Source organism: Python bivittatus, unplaced genomic scaffold (assembly GCF_059951505.1).
Source record: "Python bivittatus isolate LINGU-HERP-01145 unplaced genomic scaffold, Pbiv_v1 ctg000700_np1212, whole genome shotgun sequence".
Lineage (NCBI taxonomy): Eukaryota > Metazoa > Chordata > Lepidosauria > Squamata > Pythonidae > Python > Python bivittatus.
The window spans coordinates 2,230,635-2,254,667 of NW_028277098.1; the positions used below are offsets into that span (position 1 = coordinate 2,230,635).

General features: G+C 44.1%; 1 protein-coding gene across 1 annotated transcript in view; it reads right to left on the reverse strand.

Moving 5' to 3' along the window:
* Positions 1 to 220: 220 nt before the first annotated feature.
* Positions 221 to 24,033, reverse strand: part of LMX1A (LIM homeobox transcription factor 1 alpha) — a 62,738-nt gene continuing 38,925 nt past the window's right edge. The window contains exons 3-8 of the mRNA XM_088154063.1: positions 20,001 to 20,233; positions 9,735 to 9,901; positions 5,843 to 5,920; positions 3,368 to 3,437; positions 1,301 to 1,474; positions 221 to 381 (exon numbers count right to left, since the gene is read on the reverse strand). Of these exons, the coding sequence (XP_088010189.1) occupies positions 221 to 381; positions 1,301 to 1,474; positions 3,368 to 3,437; positions 5,843 to 5,920; positions 9,735 to 9,901; positions 20,001 to 20,233 (883 nt within the window). The remainder of the gene's footprint in view (positions 382 to 1,300; positions 1,475 to 3,367; positions 3,438 to 5,842; positions 5,921 to 9,734; positions 9,902 to 20,000; positions 20,234 to 24,033) is intronic.

The following is a 24,033-nucleotide window of genomic DNA, read 5'->3' on the forward strand; positions in this document are numbered from 1 at the left end:
ATGGAAAGCAGTTCTGAAACTGTTCTTTCAAATATTCCTGGTTTTTCCTGAACTTTGGGAAATGGGAACTGAATTTTAAAAATTTCAAATATATGAAATATTCATGAGATTTTTGCATGCTGTGCCTTCCTGATTAAACAGTAGTCTTCTTCCCATTTTTTCCTCCATCTGACTTCTGCAATGAACCCAGCACTCTGTTTTATTCATGACCTCAAATTCCTCATGATGTGAAATAGGAGCTATGCATTGAGTACAGGTTGTCAATGGGATTGCCCACTCTTGATTGTAAGGACCCAGGTTCCGTAGCTGCTAAGAAACAGTTGCCCTGGTTGCTGAAGGAGGTATCATCACTATCCATTTCAAAGAAAATGGGCTCAGAACCTACATAATAAGAGACAAAAAAATATGCTTAGTTGTGGCACCATCCTTTGAAAGAGATGGGTCATATTTGGAGCCACAGAAATGAGTCAAAATGTACTCGGGTATCATTCCCATTTATCTGAATGAGGTTTGCACATGAGAATTTCCCTCTAATTCTGCCATCAGAATTTAAATCAAATGACTCATTAGTTCCAAAGGGATAAACATACACACAATGTTAGTCCATAAAATAGAAAGTCATTACACTCTATGCAAAGGTTCCCAGAAAAAGGAGGGTACCAATTATTATTTTTGTTTTTTAAAATATTGTTTTAATTTATTACTATTGTATTACTTCAAGCCACCTTAGTAAGATTTATATCCTGAAAGGTACAATATAAATGATTGTAATAGACAAATAGTCACAAGTAGCAATGCCTAGCTGCCCTTGGCCAATCTCAAAACAAAACAAAATAAAACCCAAACACCTACGCAAACTAGGTCCTCGTTAGTACTTAGAGATCATCTGGAAATTCCTATAAGGTAACCTAGGAAGCTAAAAAATGTTGTGGAAAAACACAGGGGCAAATCACTTAAATATTGTTGCCAAGAAAACAATGTGGACAGTCCACGTAGCCATCAGGAATTAAGCTCAAATTGAGACAGTCTTTATCAGTGGCTCCTCACTTTAAACTTGGCTGCCCAGACTCAGCATAAATATAGTCATAAAGGACTTACTACAATTGTTAACCTTGGGGAGACTGAATTTTGAACAATTTAAGGTTAAATTCCTAGGAGTGCTAGGAATACTTCACAACATCCCAGCTTGGAACTGTTAAAGAGTTTCCCTTAGTTCATCTGATGTATTGCAAGTGCTTCCACAGAATAGGGTATAGGTGACAGACTTAGGATCTGCAATCTGAGCTTTTTCACATCTTACCATAAGGGTGCATGTGGTCCCCTGGCATCTGTGGGGGAGTAAGTCCTTGCTGGAAGGAGTCTGAGTTGTAGACACTATGATCGATAACCAACATTTGTTGTGAGGCTGGTTGCAAGGTTGTGTATGAGTTCATGATTCCTTCAAAGCTAGTGCTGTTGTTACTGTTTGTCTGAGCTGGAAGACATGGAAGAATGAAAGGTATTTATTTTTTATCCCACCCTTAATTTTGGTCAACAGAAGTTGATGTACATACCTAATATTCCCACTTCCTGTTTTCCACACAACAACAATCCTGTGAGGTGAGTTGGGCTGAGAGAGGGTGACTGGCCCAAAGTCACTCAGCCAGCTTTCATACCTATGGGAGGACTAGAACTCACCACATCTTGGTTTCTAGCCCAGCACCTTAGCCCTTGGTTTCTAGCCCAGCACCAAACTGGTTCTCATATGTAAGAGTTCATCTTATAAATTTTCTGGAAATTCAGTCATTAGACTTTCCCAACCTATGTATCTGGGCCAGTTCTAGTACAATATCTGTAGCCCCAACAGATCTTGTCTGCACAACTCCAGATGACCCCTAGATGTCAGCAACAAATTAGAGTTTTTAATATGTCTTTGCTACCATTTAGTGATCAACTGGAGTTCTGCACTCAGATCCAGCAGCCATGATATTAAAAAATGGATGACAGATTTTCCATCTTCCACATGTTCAAGTTCAGATTAACCATATCTCCCAATCCTACTGTAATATGTGGCTTCTTAGGTAGATATAACAAATTACAGACCCTAAAAATTGAGGTGAAGGACATGAAATGTTATGGTCCTCAGATCATCTAATAACCTCCCCAACTCAAGAAATTAGTTTTTCCAGGTATAACAATGACAAACATGGTTCCCAAGAACTGAATCTTGCATGATGCCTGGAATAAATAACAAGATGGTGGAAGAGGAAGAGAATGAGTATCCTGGCTTATATCATCTTTTTATGGCTTTCAATGAAGGGGAGAAAATCCTCTGGAAACAAGAACTATTCCTCTGACCATCAGCAGCTGGTGCTATCCTGATGGATCCTGATACCCACCACCTGCCTTCTGATCCAATTATTTTATTTTATTTTTGTGCCTTCAAATCAGTGTTGACCCCTCTTGACTGCCTGGACAAGTCCCTGCAGTTTTCATGGCAAGGTCTGATCCAATGAAGCAACAGTAACACTGCTGGCTGCCAATTTGAATATAGTCTCCAAGGGTCCCATCTATACAACCAGATTCTTGTTAATCCATGTCCCTCTATAAGGTGCTGTATCTTCCCTTCTCCCTAAACTCTGCCTTCCTCTCATAAACCCCTGTACTCCATCAGGACACCAAATTGGAAATCTGGGAATTTCCATCGTAAAGTTTTAAAATAACCTTTATTGAATTCATGAAGACTTTTAAGTCCTAATCTGTCATTGTGAGGAAAAATAGGAGGAGGGATTACTATGTGTACTGCCTTGAACTCCTGAAGGAAAGACAAAACATAAATCTAATGAATAAACAAATAAATTGCCAAGCAAGGAGAGGATTTTGCAAATTGTGTATGTATTTGTGTGTGCATGAAAGAGAAAACAAGAGAATGGAGGTAAATGTGTAAAGGGAGTGTATATTTCTGGACATGTATTTCCAGGGTGGCATATCCACAATAGTATAGCTATTTTTATTCATTCATTCATTCATTCATTCATTCATTCATTCATTCATTCATTCATTCATTCATTCATTCATTCATTCATTTATAATAGCACAATTTCAGCCTAGAACTGTCCTCCTGGTTGTCTGGAGCTCCAATGTAGTTGTCTGGAACTCGTTTAGGCTTTGGGCTGAAATAGATTAATCACCACCGTAATAAAATATATAAAAAACCTGAACTTGTAAGGAGGAATGGTTGGAATATATTCCCCTTTCTTGCTTAATAACCACTGTACTTTAAAGAAAAGGTAAAGAATACACATCTTACTTTCAGAATGGCAGCAGGTGGTGCGTTTTCAGGAGGGAGAGTTTCCATGTCAAAAGAAAGTTAGAGGTCAGATCTTACCTGCAGTGAATCTTTGTGTGTTTTGCTGATCTTGCTGTTGCTGTTGTTGTCGCCTTGCTAGTTTCTTCATCTGTGAGGAAAAGGAGAAGAAAATTTAGAACATAATGACTCTCCTTGGTTATCTTGAATGGTAGAATAACCTCACAGAAGACTGATGGATAAGTAAACCACTTTGATGATTCCTGGTGATGCTACTATGGCACTCCTTCATCTGTTGAATTCTGTGAAGGATATAATGGGAGAAGCTCACAGGCTTCCTACACATATAGTCTAGCTCAGGGGTTTTCAAACTTTTTCAGGTCACAGAACCTGTTTTTTTTTAAAAAACAAACAAACGCAGATTCCCTGATCAAGAGGCAAAGCTGTAGTGATAAAACATTCACTGTCTGCAGTGGAACTCCATCAACTTCTCATGGAATCCTAGGGTTCTGTAGAACACAGTCTGAAAAACCCTGGTCTAGCTGTTCCAAAAATGAGAAACAGTCCTGCCTTGTGTTTATTTGGCTACTTCTACCCTACCTCTACCCTTCCACATACAGGTAGTCCTCGCTTACTGACCACTCGTTCAGCGACCATTCAAAATTGCAATAGTCCTGAATGAGGGGTACGTACAACTGGTCCTTGAAGTTCCGGCAGTTGCAGCACCCCCACAGTCACATAATCATGATTTGGGTGCTTGGCAACCAGCTCACGGTTACAATGGTTGCAGCATCCCATGGTCACATGATCCCCATTTGTGACCTTCCTTGGCGGCTTACCACAAGCAAAATCAATAGGGAAGCTGGCAGAGAAGGTCACAAGTTGCTCCACTAAGTCCCACTTCCCACTTTCCTGTGCACCACGCCATGCCCTCCTTCCCTGGACGTCCCTGCATTCGCATGCATGCACTCACATGCATGCACTCGCAGCAGCCCCCTCCCCTAACTTGTGTGCGGCCTGCGCTGGGGCTCCCAGGGCCTCCCCCACACCCGTGGCACTTCCCACTTGGGGTTACAATGGCAATCAGGACAGCATGGATTGCCATCGCTAAGTGATGTGGTTGCATGATGTCACCCTTTATGACTGCATCCCAATTGCCATTGTAACTCAAGGACTACCTGTATTCTTACTTCTGATCCTACCTAGAGCTACTGCTTTTCAGTTCTTGTACTCATTCAGTTCCCCTCTCTTTATATTAATATTATACAAAAGAAACAATTGCAGTATGGCTGAATAAACTCTACTGTGGCTTTGTCCCAAAAGCTAATGGAAATACAAATTCCCCATGATCCTTCCTTCCATGTATGCTCCTTGTACAGTCATCTGCTCCTAGATAATTCCCTGTACTAAAAAGTATAGGAAACAAACACATACATACCCAGTCTGTTTCCCATAGAAATCTCAGTCCTATGCATTTTCAAAAGTTATTTTAAAAATCACATTGGGAGATTTTTATATATCAGGTCCAGTGTAAGCTATATACAAAGACACCAGTTTGCAAGTTTTTTAGCTAGAGCCTCCTCTATATTATTCATTATTTTTATTACCTTTGCTACAGAAAGGCCTCACAGACTCACCAAAAGTCTTATCAGCTCTCATTTCCTCCTGGATCAATAAATGAACAAAACCCCTCTAATTGTTTTTCATTCATCAAACCTTCCTGGTTCTTCTTTTTAAACTCTGGAGGTTTTATAGCTATGGACACATCTGTGATGTAAACAATTTTTATACACATTGCTGAAGAAATTATGAAGAGGGGAATGGTGAAAACATCTACTTCCTTTCCGTATTAAGTTGCCATTTCCATAAAATCCTTCTGAAAAAATTCTTATTTCTTAGTAGCAATTTCCACCATGTTGTATGTTGTTTGATAACTATTGCCACAGAAAACAGGAAATCTTGGGGCCGGGGAGGCATTTTCTCAAATAGGAAAGACTGTTCTGACACAAATCAAACCAACCCAGAACCAATTAATATGAAAACTTGAACCTACTGACATAAAATTAGGAAGGGATTCAAATGTCATCAAATACTTCCAAGGAATAAAAAAGTTACAGACCATTTCCCTAGGAAAAACACTTCAAAATGGCAGTGACTAGAAAGGTTTTATTTAAAAAAAACAAACTTAAAAATATAGCGCTAGATATTCTTTTATTTTAGAAGTATTTCACAAATATTCTTTTTTAGAGTTAGAGCTGGAAAGGCATTTTATTAAAATATTGACAAAAATGATAGTTTTATAAAAAAAAATGAGCTTACCATAAAGGTGTTAGTAACGTTATGCTGATGTTTTGAGAATGTGGAAAGCCAGTGTTTTTCCTGTGCATATTAAGCATTCTGCTTGATACGGTGACTGAATTGTCAGTCTGAGAAATACGTAATGGAACTCTACTCCATTAGTTTCTGATACTGCTGAGGAGAGGGTTAACACGGCTGATGTAGATAGGCACTCCTCCTCCTAGTGAATGTCATAATATTTTAAAAAAAAGTTATTACCTTAGCTCTTTGATTCTGGAACCAGACCTGTACCACTCGGACACTAAGACCCGTCTCAGCTGCTAATGTTTCTCTTACCTTTAGGAAATGCAGAACATTTATTTTCAGCATCACAAACAAATGATCGGCAAAATGCACAATATGTCTAGTTGTCAGCATGTTATTTTCAGCTTTCAATGTGCCAGAATTTCAAAATTTCCAAATACATTGCAAGGCCTCTCAAAATATAAATGGCAAGATGGTTTTATAAATGTGTGCTCACTTTAAGTTTAAAAAATAAATGTAAAAGTTCCACAATGCCTTAATTTTTCTTTGTAGATGAGACATTTGACCACAGCAGTTCTGTTCAATTCATAACAGCTCTTTAGCTGTCTACAATGATCTGCTGGGGGCTCTGAAAGATACTGTATATTTTACTGCATGCAAAGTAACTGTGATCTAGACTCTAGAAAAACATAAGCTATGACTGATGGATCCCATTCTGATTAGTGGATCAGCATTTGCCATCAACAGAATATTTTTTCCTGATTTTTCTTTCAAGATAGCGATGTGGGGAGGGAGTGTTTGAATGTTAGCGTTTGGCATGAGAGTGGTTGGATTTTTAAAGTTTGTTTTTATGTTTTGGGAAGATTTGTTGGATCTTAGGTTTTATTTGTTCTGGTGTTGGAGTTTCCTCCAGTCAGAACTGGAGGTTTTGGAGCAGAAGAGTGAGAACAGGCAGCAAGCTGCAAAGAAGTGAGAGGAGCAAGTCAATGGCCTTCTGGTGGTGAAGAGACTGACCCTTGCATTTCTATTTTGGATGTGCTCAGCAGATTTCCACCTGGGAAGGTGGAGGCCCAGTTCATTGTGCTGTTGGAAGCCTACTCAAAATCTACTTTGAGTAGTACAGTTGACTAGGAGGAGTTGTGCTGGCAGAGAAGCTGGTGGCTGGAGCAGCTTATGGTGTTGTGGTGAGGAGACAAGGTAGTGGATGCTGAGTTGGGTGAGAGTGCAAGTGTCAGATTTGTCTGAGCTCTGCAGCTGCCTGAGCATAGGCCTCTTTAAGCCTGCCTTATGGTTTCTGCCCACAGGTGCCACTCTGGGCAACACTTTCCATTTGACTGCTTGAAAAGCTTTCCTGCTGGACTGCTCATGCAATTCCTGACTGAAAGGTTAAGATCTTGGACTAGTTTCGTATTGCAGACTTGAATATATGGCTTAATACTGTATTATTTCAGCTGGTAATACTGCTGGAATTGGGGGCTAGCAAGGGTGTTAGAGATATGTAGGGCGGTAATAAGAGTGTGTGGGCAGCCTTTGTAAGAACCTGGCTTCCCTGTGCCTACTGAACGTACTACGGTAGAAGCACCATGGGACCTTGCTGTGATTGATCGTAGGCTGAGAATAATTGTGGGTTGTTGAGGATGTTTAAGTTGGATAGTTCCCAGAAATTGGGGGAGAAGGGGTGGGGTTGGGGACTGACAGAGGGAATAGGGCAGGCAGTTCCATCTGAGTGGCAATGGGCAGAGGGCGATATGGCAGGGAGCTGGGAGTGGGCTATACACAGGGAAGGCAATGTTTGTTATTGATTTCACCTTCTGGTTCCCAGCATTCACCCTGTTGCCAGGCCATTAGATCTCAGTGGTTCTGGTCTCCAGCTGGTGGCGTTAAATGCCAGGTTGGTGTGTAATAAGACTCCCTCGTCCATGATCTTATAATGGACGAGGCAATTTACCTGTTATATATGACTGAGACCTGGGTGGTTTATATGGGTGGGATTAGAGGAGAGATGACCCCTCCCTGAAATTTGCCCACCTGATATTTGGGATTGGCACAAGCCATGGATCCAGAGGGTGGGGTAAGGTGACAGCTGCTTAATGGCTTTCAGAGGCTCTGTACTGCATATAACCAGATGTGGACCCTCTGGTTTAAGTTGGGCTGAAGATGGGTTTCCTGCTACTGAACTGGCCTCTCTGCTGCATTGCCTGACTCTGTTGCTGAGTTGGCAGTGGAGTCTCCAAGACTGACAGTTTTAGAAATTTTAACCTCCTCTCATGTGGTGTAGAGTCTGGTGTGACTCAAGAGTTCATGACCATCGCGAGAACCATGGACCTGACCCAAATTATTCAGAGCTCAGTGAACACAACTGGTCATATGCTTGATCTGTTTTTTGTCTCAGGCAACTGCAATTTGTTCTAAAGTAGAGGTCAGTGTTACTGGTCCTCTGCTATGGTCAGATCACACTCTGATTGCTTTTCAGCTTATGGGTCTGCCCCTCCCCCCAGCAGGGAGAGAGAACCTATTTGATTGGACTGCCCTAGACCAATGGACCTGGATGGGTTTCAGAAGGAGCTTGGGGGTTTTCCTTTGAATTTGGTGGGCAGTTCAACTGAGGCCTTAGTCTCTGCCTGAAATGGATGTATGACAAGGGACTTGGACTGTGTTGCTCCTGTGCAGCTCCTTGCTTTTCTGAGGAACTCTGGGAGATGAAATGACAGAAGACAGACCTAGTGCACTGTTGGAGAAAGATGAAGAATTAATCTGACTGAGCACATGTAGGAACGCATATTAGGCATTACATTATAGCAGGAAGAGTGGCAAAACTTAATTATTTTTCCACTCTTATCATGTCTGCAGATAACTGGCCACTGGCCGCACTGTTTAAACTGACCTGAATCCTGTTGGGGAGGGATGGGTCAGAGGGCAGCTATGACGTATATTCTAGACATTTTGCACATGAAGTTGCTGAGACTCTGACTTACTGAAATGACTCAGGCTCTGACTGTTGAGATGACCAAGGCACAGTCTTGTTTGGTTACACTGGAAGTGTTTGATCCTATAACTCCCGAGGAAGTAGACAGGCTCCTTGAGACAGTTAGTAAGGCCCTGTTTATTAGATCTATGCCCCTCCTGTTTATTTAAGGCCTCCCAGGAAGTGATATATGGTTGGGTCCATGAGGTGCTAAATTCATTCTTGAGAGAGGGGATGATTGCATCCCCTCCTCAAGAAGCCATCACTGGTTCTATTTTCATCCAGTCTCCAATCTTTCTAGGTAAGGTTGAGGAGAAGGCAGTCAGGCTGCAGCTCCAGAGGATTGTGCAGGAATTAGTATATCTAAGCAGAAAATCTAGACCCATTTCGGTTGGGTTTCAGACTAGACATAGTATGGAGACAGCACTTACTGCATTTTTTTTAATGACCTCTTGTGGAGCCAGGACAGAGGTGGTGTGACTGTCCTAGTTCTACTTGATCTCTCAGCAGCTTTCAGTACCATTAATCATGGTAATCTTGTTTGAGAATTTGAGAGTGGTAACACAGTATTATGGTAGTTCTCCTCCTTTCTCCATGGGCAGTTTCAGTTAGGTGTTGGCAAATTGGGAGAGATCTGAGCAAAAGCCCTTGGTTTGTGGGGTGCTTCAGGGTTTGACGCTCTCATCTTTCCTTTTAACATCTTTGTGAAACCTTTGGATGAGATCATCTGTCAACATGGGGCCAGATACCATCAGTACGCTGATTATATTATATTTCAACTACTGCTCAACCAAGTGAGGCTCCCAAGGTCAGGTCCCAGTGTCTGGAGGCTGTTCAGGTATGAATGGGGAGGAATAGGTTCAAAGTCAACCCCAACCAGACTCAGTTGAGTTTTGAGCAGGTTAAACATTATGGATTTTTTTCTGTTTTTTAGGCACTGTATTAGGTTTAACTGCATATTGCCCAGAGTCTGTGCTGAATGGGGTAGCCCTTATAAATTAAATTAGAAATATAAATTAAAAATATTGCCTTTGGATCACAATATGCATGAGTTACAAAAACAGGAATCTCTAGAAACAAAGACCTTAGTTAGTAAAAACCAGCCAACCACTGCAGTTCCTACATACATGATTCCAGTGTCTTCTAATTATTAAAATATACCTTCCTACATGGCTTAGAAGATACTTCAAATGATGCTTTGAATGCTCGGCGCTGCTGCGTTGTTAGGATGGTCCGGGGCCGCTTAGGTCGTTTAAGATCCCTGATCTCTTCAGACGCTTTCCCAATGTCTTCTATTTTGCACAAGCTTGCTTCATCATCACTTTTGCCTTAGAATATGAAAACAGCCCATTGCAGTGAGATTCACAAAGCACCACGGAATGGGATTGCCAAAATGGATGCCACAATTGCTATAATTAAATTCTTTAGCTTGAAAATGTTTCATAAATACTTTAATAAATGAACGTAGACGTAATTTGGGAAGCTCCTTTCAGTAAAGTGTTATGCAGCACTATATGTATGTGTAAGCTTGCATTATGCATTCAGCAATTCAAATTCAAAAGTGAAACGGGGATTTGAAGCATGTGGGAGTGTTTTGCAATTCTTAAAGAAGTTGTGTCTTTTGTTGTACTTGCATGGCTAGTACAATCAGGCAATCTTAGGAAAAGTGTGTGTTTAATTGAAGAAGATGCCAACAGGTGCTCTATGCATCCCCACCCACACTCTATTTATTGATATGCCATTTTTAATGCTCCTCTATATTCATAGGTACATGTTGTCAAGACCATGTTTGTTTTTCACTTGTAACATACAGCTGTGAAAGCTTGACCCTGAACAAAACAAATAACCCCTCCCCCAAAAGATGCTTTGAATAGTGGTCCTAGAGAAAATTGTTGCAATTGCCTAGGACAACAAGAAGAACAAGTCATTCAAAACTAGACTTAAAACCGTATTGGTTACTAGAAGCATTAATAATGAAGCTAAAGTTTAAATATTTGGGATACATAATGTAAAGGCAAGAGTCACTGGAGAAGACACTGCTTAGAAAAATCAAAAGCAATTAAAAAAAGAGGCTGAAAGAAGACAAGGTGCTGGATGTCAGGTTCGGTCAGCACGAGGTTTCAGGGAAGCACGGGGCTGCAGGGAAGCTCGCAACCAGACCACGCGGAATCCACCGGCGGTAGCTAGCGGGGAAAAGAGGAACCGAAAGCGCCGCTAATTAACGAGCCACCTGCGGCCAGCTAAACAGGAAAACCGCAGCGGAAGCTTTTAATTACGAACTGATAACGGCACGAGCAAGCAAGGAACGGGGCCGCAGGGCAGCGAAACAAGATCGCAACGCAGCACAGAACCTGCGGTCTGCACGTAGCAGGGAGGGGCCAACCCAGCCGGAGGGGGACTGGCAATCAAGGACAATGGACTCTGACCGACCCTGCCATCATGAACGATCAGGGGGGACATTGGGGGGCCTAATAGCCCACAGCCGCAACGCGATCACGAGGCGGGAAAAAGCGCGGGAAGGGGGGAATATAACAAGTGATGCAATTGTACCAAGCCAGTCCTGGCTTTGCTTGTGACTACTACGTTACGCATGAGTAAACCTTCTTTGTGAACCACACGAGTCACGAGAGTTTCTCTGTCGAACGGGGCAAATCTCACATAAAGCCAAGACTCACCGTCAGCGCTACCCGGTACCACCGAGGAGCGTTTTCTTTCTCAATACAGGCATGACCAGCGACGAGGAATCCGTGGGTCAGCTGGAGCGCGAGGGATCCAGGCTCGCGGAAGGGCGGTCGGAGCCGCCCGGGAGCGACGGGGCAGCGGCCAGGGCCGGGCGCACTCCATCCGAGCGGTGGTCGATGGGCGTGAATCAAGGACCAGACGGTTCGGGCGTTACGATGACCCGGGGTTCGGGGTTCCGGAACCGTGAGTGGAGCGAGAAATTCGCCCGACTAGAGGAGAGAGTCGAGCGACGCCTAGACGCCGTGGAGGCGATGCTCCAGACCCTACTACAGAGAGTGGGGCCACCGGCGGACAAGCGGAGGGTCCGGGACACCGGGCGAGAGCAGATGGGGCCCGAGACCCGGGCGGCAACAGCAACAGCAGCAGCAGCAGCGCCGGGACCCCGGAGACCCGCCACGATCCCGAGGCGAGGGGAGGCAGCGGCGACTGGCGAGGCAACCGGAAAGCGAGGGGCCGGACCCGGGGAACCCCCGACGGGCGGCGGAATCCCGAGGCAGTATCGAGACCTGGCGGCAGCGTTCGGGGAGAAGGAGTCTGACCAGCTCCCACCACACCGGCCCAGTGATTGCGCCATCGAGCTAGAGCCAGGAGCGACCCTGCCTAAGCCAAAAATGTACTCCCTGTCGAGGAGGGAGATGGGAGCCCTGCGCGAGTTCATAGACAAGAACCTAGCACGGGGATTCATCCAACCCGCGAAGTCACCATTAGCGGCCCCGGTGTTATTCCGGGAGAAGAAGGACGGCTCGCTCCGTATGTGCGTAGACTACCGGGGGCTGAACGCAATCAGCACGGAGTACAAATACCCCCTCCCCTGATGAAGGACTTGATGTCGCATCTGTCGAAGGGGAGGGTGTTCACAAAACTGGACTTGCGCGAAGCCTACTTCAGAGTTAGGATCCGCGCAAAAGATGAGTGGAAGACGGCGTTCAACACCCCGCTCGGAAGCTACCAGTTTTCCGTGATGCCGTTCGGATTAAAAGGGGCCCCGGGGTATTTATGCAGCTAATTAATGAGGTGCTGCACGACCTACTCTACCGGGGCGTCCTGGTCTACCTGGACGACATCCTCATCTACACCGAGACCCTGGCGGAGCACGTGAGCCTGGTGCGCACGGTGCTCCAGAGACTGCTGAAGGCACAGCTGTACGCAAAGCTCTCGAAATGCGAGTTCCATCGAGAGCAACTAGACTACCTCGGCTACCGAATATCCAGCCGGGGAATTGAGATGGACCCGGCGAAAGTAAGGGATGTCCTGGGCTGGGAAGCGCCGCGAACCCGGAGGCAACTCCAAAGCTTCCTAGGGTTTGCGAACTTCTATCGTCAGTTCATCCCGAACTTCGCCCAAATCGCCCTTCCCCTAACCGACCTGCTAAAAACCAAGGGCACTGGGAAACCCCCAAGCCCAGCATGGCACTCGCGTGGACTGCAGAATGCCAGGGGCGTTTGAGGAACTAAAACAGCGGTTCACCGCGGAGCCGATCCTGCGCCATCCCGACCCAGACCGGCGGTTTATAATCCAAGTGGATGCATCAGACGTGGCAACGGGAGCAGTCCTGCTCCAACCCAGCCCGGAGGGGGCCATCCACCCGTGCGCCTACGCCTCCCGCAAATTCACCGAGACGGAGAGGAGGTGGATGGTGTGGGAGAAAGAGGCGTACGCGGTCAAGTGGGCGCTGGCCACGTGGAGGCATCTACTGGAGGGGGCAACTGAACCGTTCGAGGTGTGGACGGACCATAAGAACCTCGAGGCCCTGAAGACCCCGCGTAAGCTATCCCCCAAACAGGCACGGTGGTCCCAATACTTCGGGAGGTTCAGGTTCACACTGAAACACATCCCCGGGAAGCGCAACTTCTTAGCGGATGGACTGTCTCGCATGCCCCAGCACGCCAGCCTACGGGAGGAGATCGTGGACTCCGTCATCCCCGCCAGCAGGCTGGCTGCAAAGGCGGTGACCCGAAGCCAGACCAAGGGGGAGCGACGGGACGCGGCGTCTGAAGTAAGGCAAGGGTTCGCGGAGGCAGCGGAGCGGGACGGTTGGCTCAAGCAGAACCGAGAGGCGCTAACCGGCCAAGAGGGGTTGTGGTGGCACGAAGGAAAGCTGTACGTGCCCGAGGGTTGCCGAAGGGAGGTCATGGAGAGAGCCCACGACAGCCGGAGCGCGGGGCATTACGGCTTCGTAAAGACACTCCACTTAATCCGGCGGCAGTTTTGGTGGCCCACGCTCCGGAAGGACGTGGAGGCATACTCGGGGGGTTGCCCGGTGTGCGCAACAGCGAAAGGAGCCAAAGGCAAACCTAGAGGCCTACTCCAGCCGGTAGCGGAACCCGACGGCCCTTGGCAAGAGGTCGCCATGGACTTCATAGTGGAGCTCCCGGAGAGTAAGGGGAAGACCGCCATTTGGGTGGTCACGGACTTATTCTCCAAACAAGCGCACTTTGTAGCGTGCCGGCGAGTCCCCACGGCCGAGGGGTTGGCGAAACTGTTCGTGCAACATGTCTACCGACTCCACGGCGCACCTCGACGTATCGTCAGCGATCGGGGCGGCAACTTCATCGCGCGGTTCTGGCGGGAGTTCCTGAAGCGGGTGGGGACGAAACAAGCCCTATCCTCCGCGGCGCACCCGCAGACGGACGGAGCCACGGAACGCCTGAACGGGGGCTCGAACAGTACCTGCGCTGCTACGTGGGGCACCAACAGGACGATTGGGCGGAGCTACTACCATTCGCGGAGGTGGCATACAACAACGCCGTCCACAAGAGCACCGGGTTCTCTCCGTTCAAAGTAGCCACCGGGAGAGAATTCGTCCCCATGCCGGAGCTGCCTCAGCCGGAATCCCAGATCAACTCCCTGGACGCCTGGTTCGCCCAAATCGACGAGACCCGGCGAGCGGCGCACGCGGCATTGCAAAGAGCCAAAGCCGACTACAAGAAGCACGCGGACCGCAAGAGGCTCCCCGAGGAAAAGTGGAAAGTGGGGGACCAGGTGTATCTGTCAACCAAAAACCTAAAGACGCACCAGGCATCGAAAAAACTCAGCCCGAGGTTTGTGGGGCCGTTCCCCATTTCGGAGATCATCAATCCGGTGACCGTCAGGCTGACGCTCCCGAAAAGCCTCGGGAAGATCCACCCGGTGTTCCATTGCAGCCTGCTAAAGTTGCACCAGCCGGGGAACGCCTGGCACAAGGCGGAGGGAGTACCACCACCCATCATGGTCGGGGGGGAGCAGCATTTCGAAATCAACCGGATACTGGACGCCCGGAGGCACAAGGGGCAGACCCAGCTCCTAGTGCAATGGAAACATTTCCCCAAGTCCCACAGCGAATGGGTGAGTAAAACCCACATAAGGGCGCCGGACCTAGTGCGGGACTTTTACAGTAAATACCCCGGGAAGCCGAAATAGGACCGAGGGGGAAGTTGTCGTCAGGGGGGCGGCATGTCAGGTTCGGTCAGCACGAGGTTTCAGGGAAGCACGGGGCTGCAGGGAAGCTCGCAACCAGACCACGCGGAATCCACCGGCGGTAGCTAGCGGGGAAAAGAGGAACCGAAAGCGCCGCTAATTAACGAGCCACCTGCGGCCAGCTAAACAGGAAAACCGCAGCGGAAGCTTTTAATTACGAACTGATAACGGCGCGAGCAAGCAAGGAACGGGGCCGCAGGGCAGCGAAACAAGATCGCAACGCAGCACAGAACCCGCGGTCTGCACGTAGCAGGGAGGGGCCAACCCAGCCGGAGGGGGACTGGCAATCAAGGACAATGGACTCTGACCGACCCTGCCATCATGAACGATCAGGGGGGACATTGGGGGGCCTAATAGCCCACAGCCGCAACGCGATCACGAGGCGGGAAAAAGCGCGGGAAGGGGGGAATATAACAAGTGATGCAATTGTACCAAGCCAGTCCTGGCTTTGCTTGTGACTACTACGTTACGCATGAGTAAACCTTCTTTGTGAACCACACGTGTCACGAGAGTTTCTCTGTCGAACGGGGCAAATCTCACACTGGATACTGTTGTTGATGACTCAAGCATGAGCTTATATGAACTCAAAGAAGTTCATGACAATCCTGGAGGAACTATGCCCATTGGGTCACCAAGAGTTGGAAGCAACTGAACACCAGCAAATATTTAGTTTTGCACATGGAAAATAAGCATGGCTTGGAGAAGAATGTCTGCCCTAAATCATTATGTGCTGTGACTGTTTTTTACATTCAGAGAGTGTAGTTTTAAACAAACACATGAGGGCATTCAAACTGTAATTCCAACTTGCAATCTAAATTGGGTACATTTCATTGAACCATGTTAGTATCACCTTAGGTCTATGTAGACAAAGTCTGCATGGAATCCAAAATACAACTGGAAAAATGACAGAATATATGAAAGCATTGGCATCATGAGATTATTGTTCTAATTTAAAAATAGCTTTTTCCTGAATTAAAAGAAGATGCTCAGATACTTTGCATGTCTGTTGTTTGCCTGAATGTGTTTTCAGACATTCAATTTATTTTGAATGCAGAACACAGAATAACATCAGGCAACTGGAAGCAAAAGGAATTACTGGCTTTTCTCTTCTGATTCTTCATCTTGAAGAATTACATGGTAGCCCTGCCAGGAATAGCTGGATATACTACATTTGGTGAATGCAGATAAGTGATAATTTAAGATTAAGTCTCATGCTATGTTAAATACACAGGGTGCAGTTGCTCTTCTAATTTGAGTTTAGAGGTGTATAAGCATGTGAAAACTTTTTTAAAAAAGGAACTCCAATGAAATCAAGGTTCTCCCCTCCATCTTTTAAAAACCCCAATGCAAGGCAGGGAGAATTTTCTGAAGCAAGTGGCTGTGGATAGGAAGTTCATCCTCTCCTATTGGCATACAGATATCTCATTTAGGGTCATTTAGCTTTTTAAACTCTTGTAGCCATTTGCCAGTTTGTGGATGTGTTTCTGGGGCTTAGCTAGGATGTGTAGCTGTTTTAGAGCCTACAATGGTACCAGATTTTAAAGTAGAGAAAATAAGCACTTCCTTGTCTTCAGTATGTTTTAAAATGGAACTTCACTCCTGACGGGAAATCCTGTTTCCTTTCTCCAACTTGCTACCCCCCAGCTGTGTTGATCTGGAATTCCCACCACTCCCAACCAGCCTGGGGGATTGTTGAGAGTTGGAAAATGCAAGACTGGCAAAGCCCAACTCAGAGAATCAGGGTGATAAAATATTTCCCACCTCTGGCTGCATTTGAGGCATGAAACAGAGAAAGCTTTGAAATGATTGATAGGAAAAATAGCTGAGAGAAGGCTGGGGGAATCCTGTCCCAAGAAAGAAAAGTGGCTTCAACACCCCCAAACACCTGCTCACCAAATCCCCCCAAACGATGGAAAGTTGATTCTGCTTTAACATGGCAGTGCTTTTAATTAACTCTGCCTTTCAAGCCTCCACAAACAGGGTAGGAATTAATTAATCTTTAAAACTCCTCCTTATGTCACATGGGAAAGGACGACAGGCGGTGTATATTGTCTGTACTGACCTCTGGGCAACCTTAAGACTCAACGGGGGAAAGCGATGAAAAACTGGTTTCATGAAAAAGATGAAAAAATTCTTTGGTTTGAGGGAATTAGGGAAAGGAGAGATGTTAGTACACTTTTAATTGGAAAGGAGGCTCCTCTTTCACAGCCCTCTGTTTACTTAGGCTTGGCCACTGGGGGTCAGAGAAGGGAATCATTGAACGAGGGGCTTTACAGATTATGGACAACATATGGCTTCCAGTATTTTGTGCTTTATCTTCATTTTCTCACAAAGATGGTCCTGAGTTTGCATTCTGCTACTTGATCCCTTATATTTCTAAATGGGACTATAAAGATAGATGCTGACTAAGCAGGAACCGGCTGAAATCTGACAGCCTGGTGAAACTAACTACACATCCTGGGGAAGGTCCGTTCTTGCTCGCAGATATTTGTCATTCTTAGTTGGTTCAGGGTTAAAATCTACTTCTGCTGCTAAGCTAAATATGCTCGCAACAGAGTGTTCAACAAATTAGGACAACCCTTGTAGATGCTGGGCCTTGCCCAGCAATGTGGAAAACACCAAGAGGCTTTCAGTTTAGAACTGTAGTGCTTTAGGATTTGTTAAATTATATGCAAGCAGTTTCCAAACCCAGTGAGATATTTTAAGTAAAGAGTATCAAATTGGTAACAATGACATACATTGGAATGAAAGACACTGTACAAAATCAGACCAAAATTCTATCTAGTGGGCTGGTCTTCAGCAGTGGCCAGATGCCCACTGAAGCAGGGAATGATGGGGATTGATGGTTGTTTATATTATAACAACAATATTGTCTCTGAACACAAACACAGATATGAGAGACCCCTTGTTCAACTATTGTGGAAAGTTGTTTTTTGCACTGACACTGGCAAAGTAGGATAATCAAGTCTGGATGGATTTTATATAAAATGGCAAATAATGAGTAATGGATAAGTGGTTGTATCATTAGGAAAACCCTTTACCTAAATATGACACAGGAATATTAATGCTGGTCTGAAAGGCCAATGTAGTAATAAGATATTAGAGTGAACAAGTAGGATGCAATGATGTTCTATTCAGTGTTGACAAGAGATGGCTTGGAGTACAATGTATGCAAAATTATTTAAATAACTTTTGCAAACCAAGCTGCTAGCAATTAAAAGAGCCTCAGCAGGCACTGGGACAAAGTCATTGCGTTTTTTCAATTGAACATGTTTTTTCTTTTATGTATCCTATTACTTTATTTTGATAGCCACAAAACTACATATTTGCCAGGAGATGGCAGCATTTTACTGATTCTGTTATTCTGACTATTATTTTCAAATAATGCATTCCTGTTAAAACTGGCATTTCCAAAGCAAGTAGTGTAACACAACCCATCTAAAAATGAGAATGAGAGTCCAATTCTACCTATATCTACTCTTTGTTTAAAATGGTTCCAGCTTTGCTAGACAGCCTCTTTAGATTGTTGGGTATGAGACCCAGTTTTTACTTTGCAGCTGTTAAAAAAAGAACATGTATCTTCTTACCCATTCCTGTTTTCCCCCCTTCACCTGTTTTGGTCCTAAACCAGAGCCAGAACTCCGACATGGGGTTGAAACAGGAAAGTCAAGAGGATCACAGCCAATAATAGGAGATGCAGAGATATTGGACCTGGCCAACCTTTGACACCAAGTCCGATCACTAAGGACCCTTGAACTGGAAGGCAGCTCTATGTCAGATTCTTCTTGCAAGAGATTGAAATGCTCAACACAAGCATCTCAAGCTTGTGCACAAGCATCTCTCACCTTCAAGGCTACTTGCAAATACAGACAATGCTAATCTGGAATTAACAGAGAGGTAATGGGGTGCTACCTCCAGACTCAGAGGCCTATTCCTTCCAGCACTGCACAGAAAAGAATGAGTTATCCAGTGGAACAAGGGCATAATGAAACTATATCTGATTAGTCCAAGAATCTAAAGGACATTTTGTTAAACCGAACTTCCTTTTTCCTTCGGCTCAGTGTTTTTTGCTCTTGAAGTTTGTGCATGTGTGTTAGATCTATGTCATTCTTTTTCCACAAACTCAAACCAGCTTAAGTGGTGACCACCATTCATCTTATCCACACAACAATATCCTTGTAAGGAAGGATCTTGAGAGAAATTGACTGGCCCAAAATTATGTTGTGAGCTTTCATGGTTGAGGACAGACGTGATCCTAGGTCTCCACAGTCCTAGTCCAACATCATAACTGCTATGCTAACTGGCCATGTAAACTTGATTTTTACTTACAGTATTTTGCCCCTTACCAAAACTGAAGATGGTCTTGAGAGGTGGGAAGAAACAAAAAAGTAACCAAAGAAGGTTATTTTAGCTACCTCTGATAACTTGCCGCTAGAAATATGACTTTGAGGAACTAAAGTCTTGCCTATAAGATCAGAACCAAGAGCAGAAATTCTAGCAAACTGTAGAGAAAAAAGGAGGGTGAGAATGTTATTTGAGGAATATTTTTTTTTAATGTAAAAAAAAAAGCCTTTAAATAATTTAAAACAGAAAACTAATGTAGGATAAAGTTTAAGTACCAAATGACATGAAAGTGGAATATGTAGTATAAGAGGAAACTAAACAGAAGCTAAATTAATTAATTGCATGTGGGATCATGGTAGAACATCTTGCACCTATATTCACCCTTAAATTTTGCAGACTACAGAATCCATAGCATTTCATAGAATCCAGCACTCTTTCCCCGTTCCCTGCCCACCAGTTCCCTGCCCACAGAAAACTAAGAAGCAAGAAAGGAAGCTAAGTGGAAGTCTTTTCTCATACATTATGTTCTACAAGAGGCATTCAGGCATGAATGAGAAGTTGCTTTATTACCAGCCAAAGCTGGACCCTAGAATGTTTGGAATTATTGATGGATTAAATAGATAAAGAATTATTTTAACCATATGCAGATTTTATTCTATTGGTTTTATTACTTTTTAAGTATTGTTGCCTTTCCTCAAATGCCTGGAATAATATAAACTGAACATCCTAATAATAAAGAAATCATATTTTCATAGCATGGTGAGATTTTTAACCTCAGGTACAGCTATTCCTGGTAAATACTGATACCTTATAAATACCATGATACTAACAAGAAACCTTGCTGCCTCATCAATGGCTCACAACAAAATGAGTGTTCTGCCTTACCAGAATCTGATGGGGCTGGACTCCCGATGCTGAGCCTTTCACGTTCCTTCTCATAGTCGTTCCTGCACAGTAGCTGGCCATCCTTAAGGACAAATTCATCTCCCTTCTGAAGCTGTTTCTCACAGACACAACAGCAGAAGCAGCCCACGTGGTACACACTTTTCTGAGCTCGCATAACAAACTCGCTGGGTGTAATTGCTTCCAAACAGTTGTGGCACTTCACTGCAAAAATCCTGTCCCGTAAAAAGCCCAAAGCAGATAGGTCAGAATTGTGCCTAGAGTATGTTGATCACTTAGGCAATCAATGAGCCTGGTGTTGATGGCTTTATTGCTATAATGCACCACTGAGGTAAGCACTCATCTTGGCAATGAAATAAGGAATTGTTTGAATTCCCATTTTGTTGTATTGGAAATCTGTAATTGTCCCAACCATACACATGTCCTGGCAACCTCGTTTTTCTGCCATATCCTTATGACATTGCCTTCAATGAAGCAGCCACAAGCCATGGCAGTTCCAATGTTCTTTCCCAACATTTGGTTAGCATCAGAGTCAAATACTGTAAGGGGTTGGGATCAGCCGAGCACCTACTGACACACCCCCTCCCTTTAGCCCCCAAGCACTGTCTTCCAGAGCCCTTTTGCTTCAAGTGATGGGAAGACCATGGTTCTTTCAATGGGAGAGGCCAATTTGAAAGAACCAAGCCAATCTCTGGCTCAAAGATCAGGATCAGCCTGAAAAGCAGGGGAGCTGCAATGATAAGAGACAGAGACCATGATTTATCTACTGCTTCATGGTGCAAGGCTCTCAGTAACTGTGTGGAACTGTTTGGGCTGCTTTTTAGTTTGAGGTTAACACTCTTCTGGAATAGGACTAAACCTGTGTCCAGAAAAAGCCTGAATATCAGCTCTGGTTTAGCACAAGTGTTTCACACCTCCTTTCAATGGAAGCACAATTATCAGCTGATGAACCCATTAAATACCCATGAAGAATACTTGTACCAAAGCAGGACAAATGTTTACAGCTCTCTATACTTACTGGTTTGTTTGTTTATTTATTAAATTTGTATGCTGCCCATGTCCCCTGGCGGGTCTAGCCATCTGACAAAATTTACTTGTTCCCCCAGCCTCAGCTTGTATTAAGGGGAGTGATTGTTGGATGTTTTCCCATTAGCAGGTGACATTTGATGAGAGGGGAGGGGAAACAAAACTGAGAGAATCCACCAAACCAGATTTTAGAGAACCTTAGTAAATTCTAATACATTTCCATGACATCTTTATTGTTGGGAGAAGAGAATCAAAAAGCTCAATTGCTTTATGATCTTTGAAAAATATTAGAATTCGCCACATGCCTACACGTGTACTTGGAGAACATATTCTTACACCTCCCAAACTGATTTTAAAAGTTCAGCTCAAATACACTAGTAATCTAATAATTCTGTGCCATCAAAAAGATAACCTCATCTTCCCCTCTGGTTGTTTTTGGTTGTTTTAGTCCTTCATTTCTATTGTTTATTATAAAACTGGTCTCTGAGAAATGGACCACACGTCCATTTTAGACCACAGGTCCATTTTAGAACAAAAAAAGCAATGAAAATGCAGCAGCCTCAAGGCAGTGAACTGTACTGCATCCCAAACACAGCCAAGCCAAAAGAAATCTTGCAGTTTTAGCCATGGATAGTCAGAGGAGGGGAGGTCAAATCCAGCAACAGAGACTACAGTGAGCAACACAATACTGGGAGTATTAGAAAGGTCTTGATCTTCAGATGGGTGGGAGATTCCTCTGCTGACTTTTTGGATCACCATTTAACTCTGACAAGTGTGCTTTTTGTAAAATGAGCTAACATCACACTGGATATTGTGCTATGCCAGGTATTTGGCTCCTATTCTGCCTGGAAGAGGCTGAAAACAAACCCCACCATATGGCAAAGCTAATTGCAAACACTTGCTGTTGTTACCAAGAGCCCTATTTTTCAAAGGTCTGTGAAGATCCAGCAACAGAAACAGTGAGACCCTCAAGACAAACATGTATGCTCTTTTCATGCAGGAATACTTGCACTCCAGACAGTTCATTCATACAGATGAATCCCTGCCCACACTGATTTCAGAATTAAATGAAAAGGAGATAAGAATTCAGCAAGAATATTTGATCAAACAGAAATAACTGGCTATGACCAAATCTAACAATTTTCTTGAGCAACTGAGGGAGTTGCAATAGATCAGGTGTATGGAAAGGTGTATTAATTTGGCTGTCTTAATGGGCTTTCCTTGGCACAGAGGGTTAATTTCGATGCCATAACAGCAGAGATGGCACTAAAAGAGTAGACAGGATTTGTAGAACTGGCGCTTGCAATGCCGAACATTTTTCTGACATGATATAAGAGAGTATGATTGACAGGGCCTTCCAGACTGTTGTCTGTTACCATGACTGCCACATCAACAACATTTGGGCAATGACCTGCTCTAGTACAAGGCAGTGATGCTATAATAAATATGGGTGTAAGAAACTAAAAAAATGCTCCCACCATCTCCATATCCCGTGATTTTAGCTCTCATGAGCAAATGTAGTGCTTTTCTGTATCCAGAAAATGGGGAAGAAAAGAGAGGAAATTACTTTCTGTGAAATCTGGATTCTTCCTCTCGCTAGACAGAGCTCTCAAAACTGCTGTGTTTTCCAGGCCAAAAGTGGGCAGTCTCTATCCTGTACACTCAGTAACCTTACATCATTTTCAACTATGTCCATCACTATCTCCAGAGGGTCCACAATCTAAGTATTAAAAGCTAAGGAAAATAAAGGTAAACTAAAAATAGTACATTTTCATTACTTTGACTCTCTTATTCATATACTGTATATGTATATGTGTATGTTTATGTGAGTGTATATATGACGTGTAGTTCTGATATCTCCTTTTGTGCCTATAAAAGTGTTCACGTGAGTAGAGATTATTGCCCTCTTATATACTTGTGTTACCTGGTTTTAACCAAGGCACATTCTTTATCAAACCATGGCTTAGATCTCCTAACTGGTTGATGTAAAGATGGAGGAGCTATAGGTTGGATATAATTTTGGACAACATTAATAAGGCAGCTTTTGACTCCATTCCCCGAGAAAAACTTTGGAAGAAACAGCTAACTCATTGACTGATTGTCACCTGCTTAAATTGATTATTCAGTTACACTGCAATTCCACTACGCAAGTTAAAGGCATTCGTTTTGGTGACCTAACAGAGCTTATCCCCATTCATAAAGGGGTTAAGCAAGGATGTATATTAGCCCCCATACTGCTTAACCTTTACATTAACGATACTGTTGTAGCTTTTACCAATTCAGACCTCCATCCTTCATCCCTCTCTCACTGTCCAATTCAAATTCTTCTGTATGCGGATGCAGCTATTTTTTTGGTTTCAAAAATTCGGCTACATAGAGGTCTCAAGGAACTTTCAATGCAACTGTGCTAGAGAATGCCTTGAAATAAACTACCAAAAAACAAAAATTTTGTTCTTTTCCTGAAGATGTTCTGGTAATCCATTAAGGTGGTCAGTTAACAGCAGACCCGCTGAGCAGGTGAAATAATTTAAATACCTAATTATTCATTTTCAATCTTCTACATGTTGGGGTCATGAAATAAGAGAGTTAGCTATGAAAGCTTAAAAAGTATCTCTAGCTATCAACAAATCTGTTAGTTGGTGGGGGAACAACTTTGTCTCCGCAGCAATTAAATTATTCACGATCAAAGTCCTTGGCATAATGCTGTATGGCTCTCAGATGTGTATTTACAAAAACTTCTCAGTCCTTCAATGAATACAAACAACATTCTTAAAATCAATAGCACATACTCCTTATTCAACTTCTAATGCCATTACCAGATTAGAGCTAAGTTTCATCTCATTTGAGGCCCAGTCAAGATAATGTTGGTTAAGATTCTGAGCAAAACAAATAATTTGGGGAATCTCATTGGTACATCTCATTCCATATGATATACATCAATCTACTCTGAAAAAGCAAATAACAAATCTACATCAAAGGGTCTTCTTCC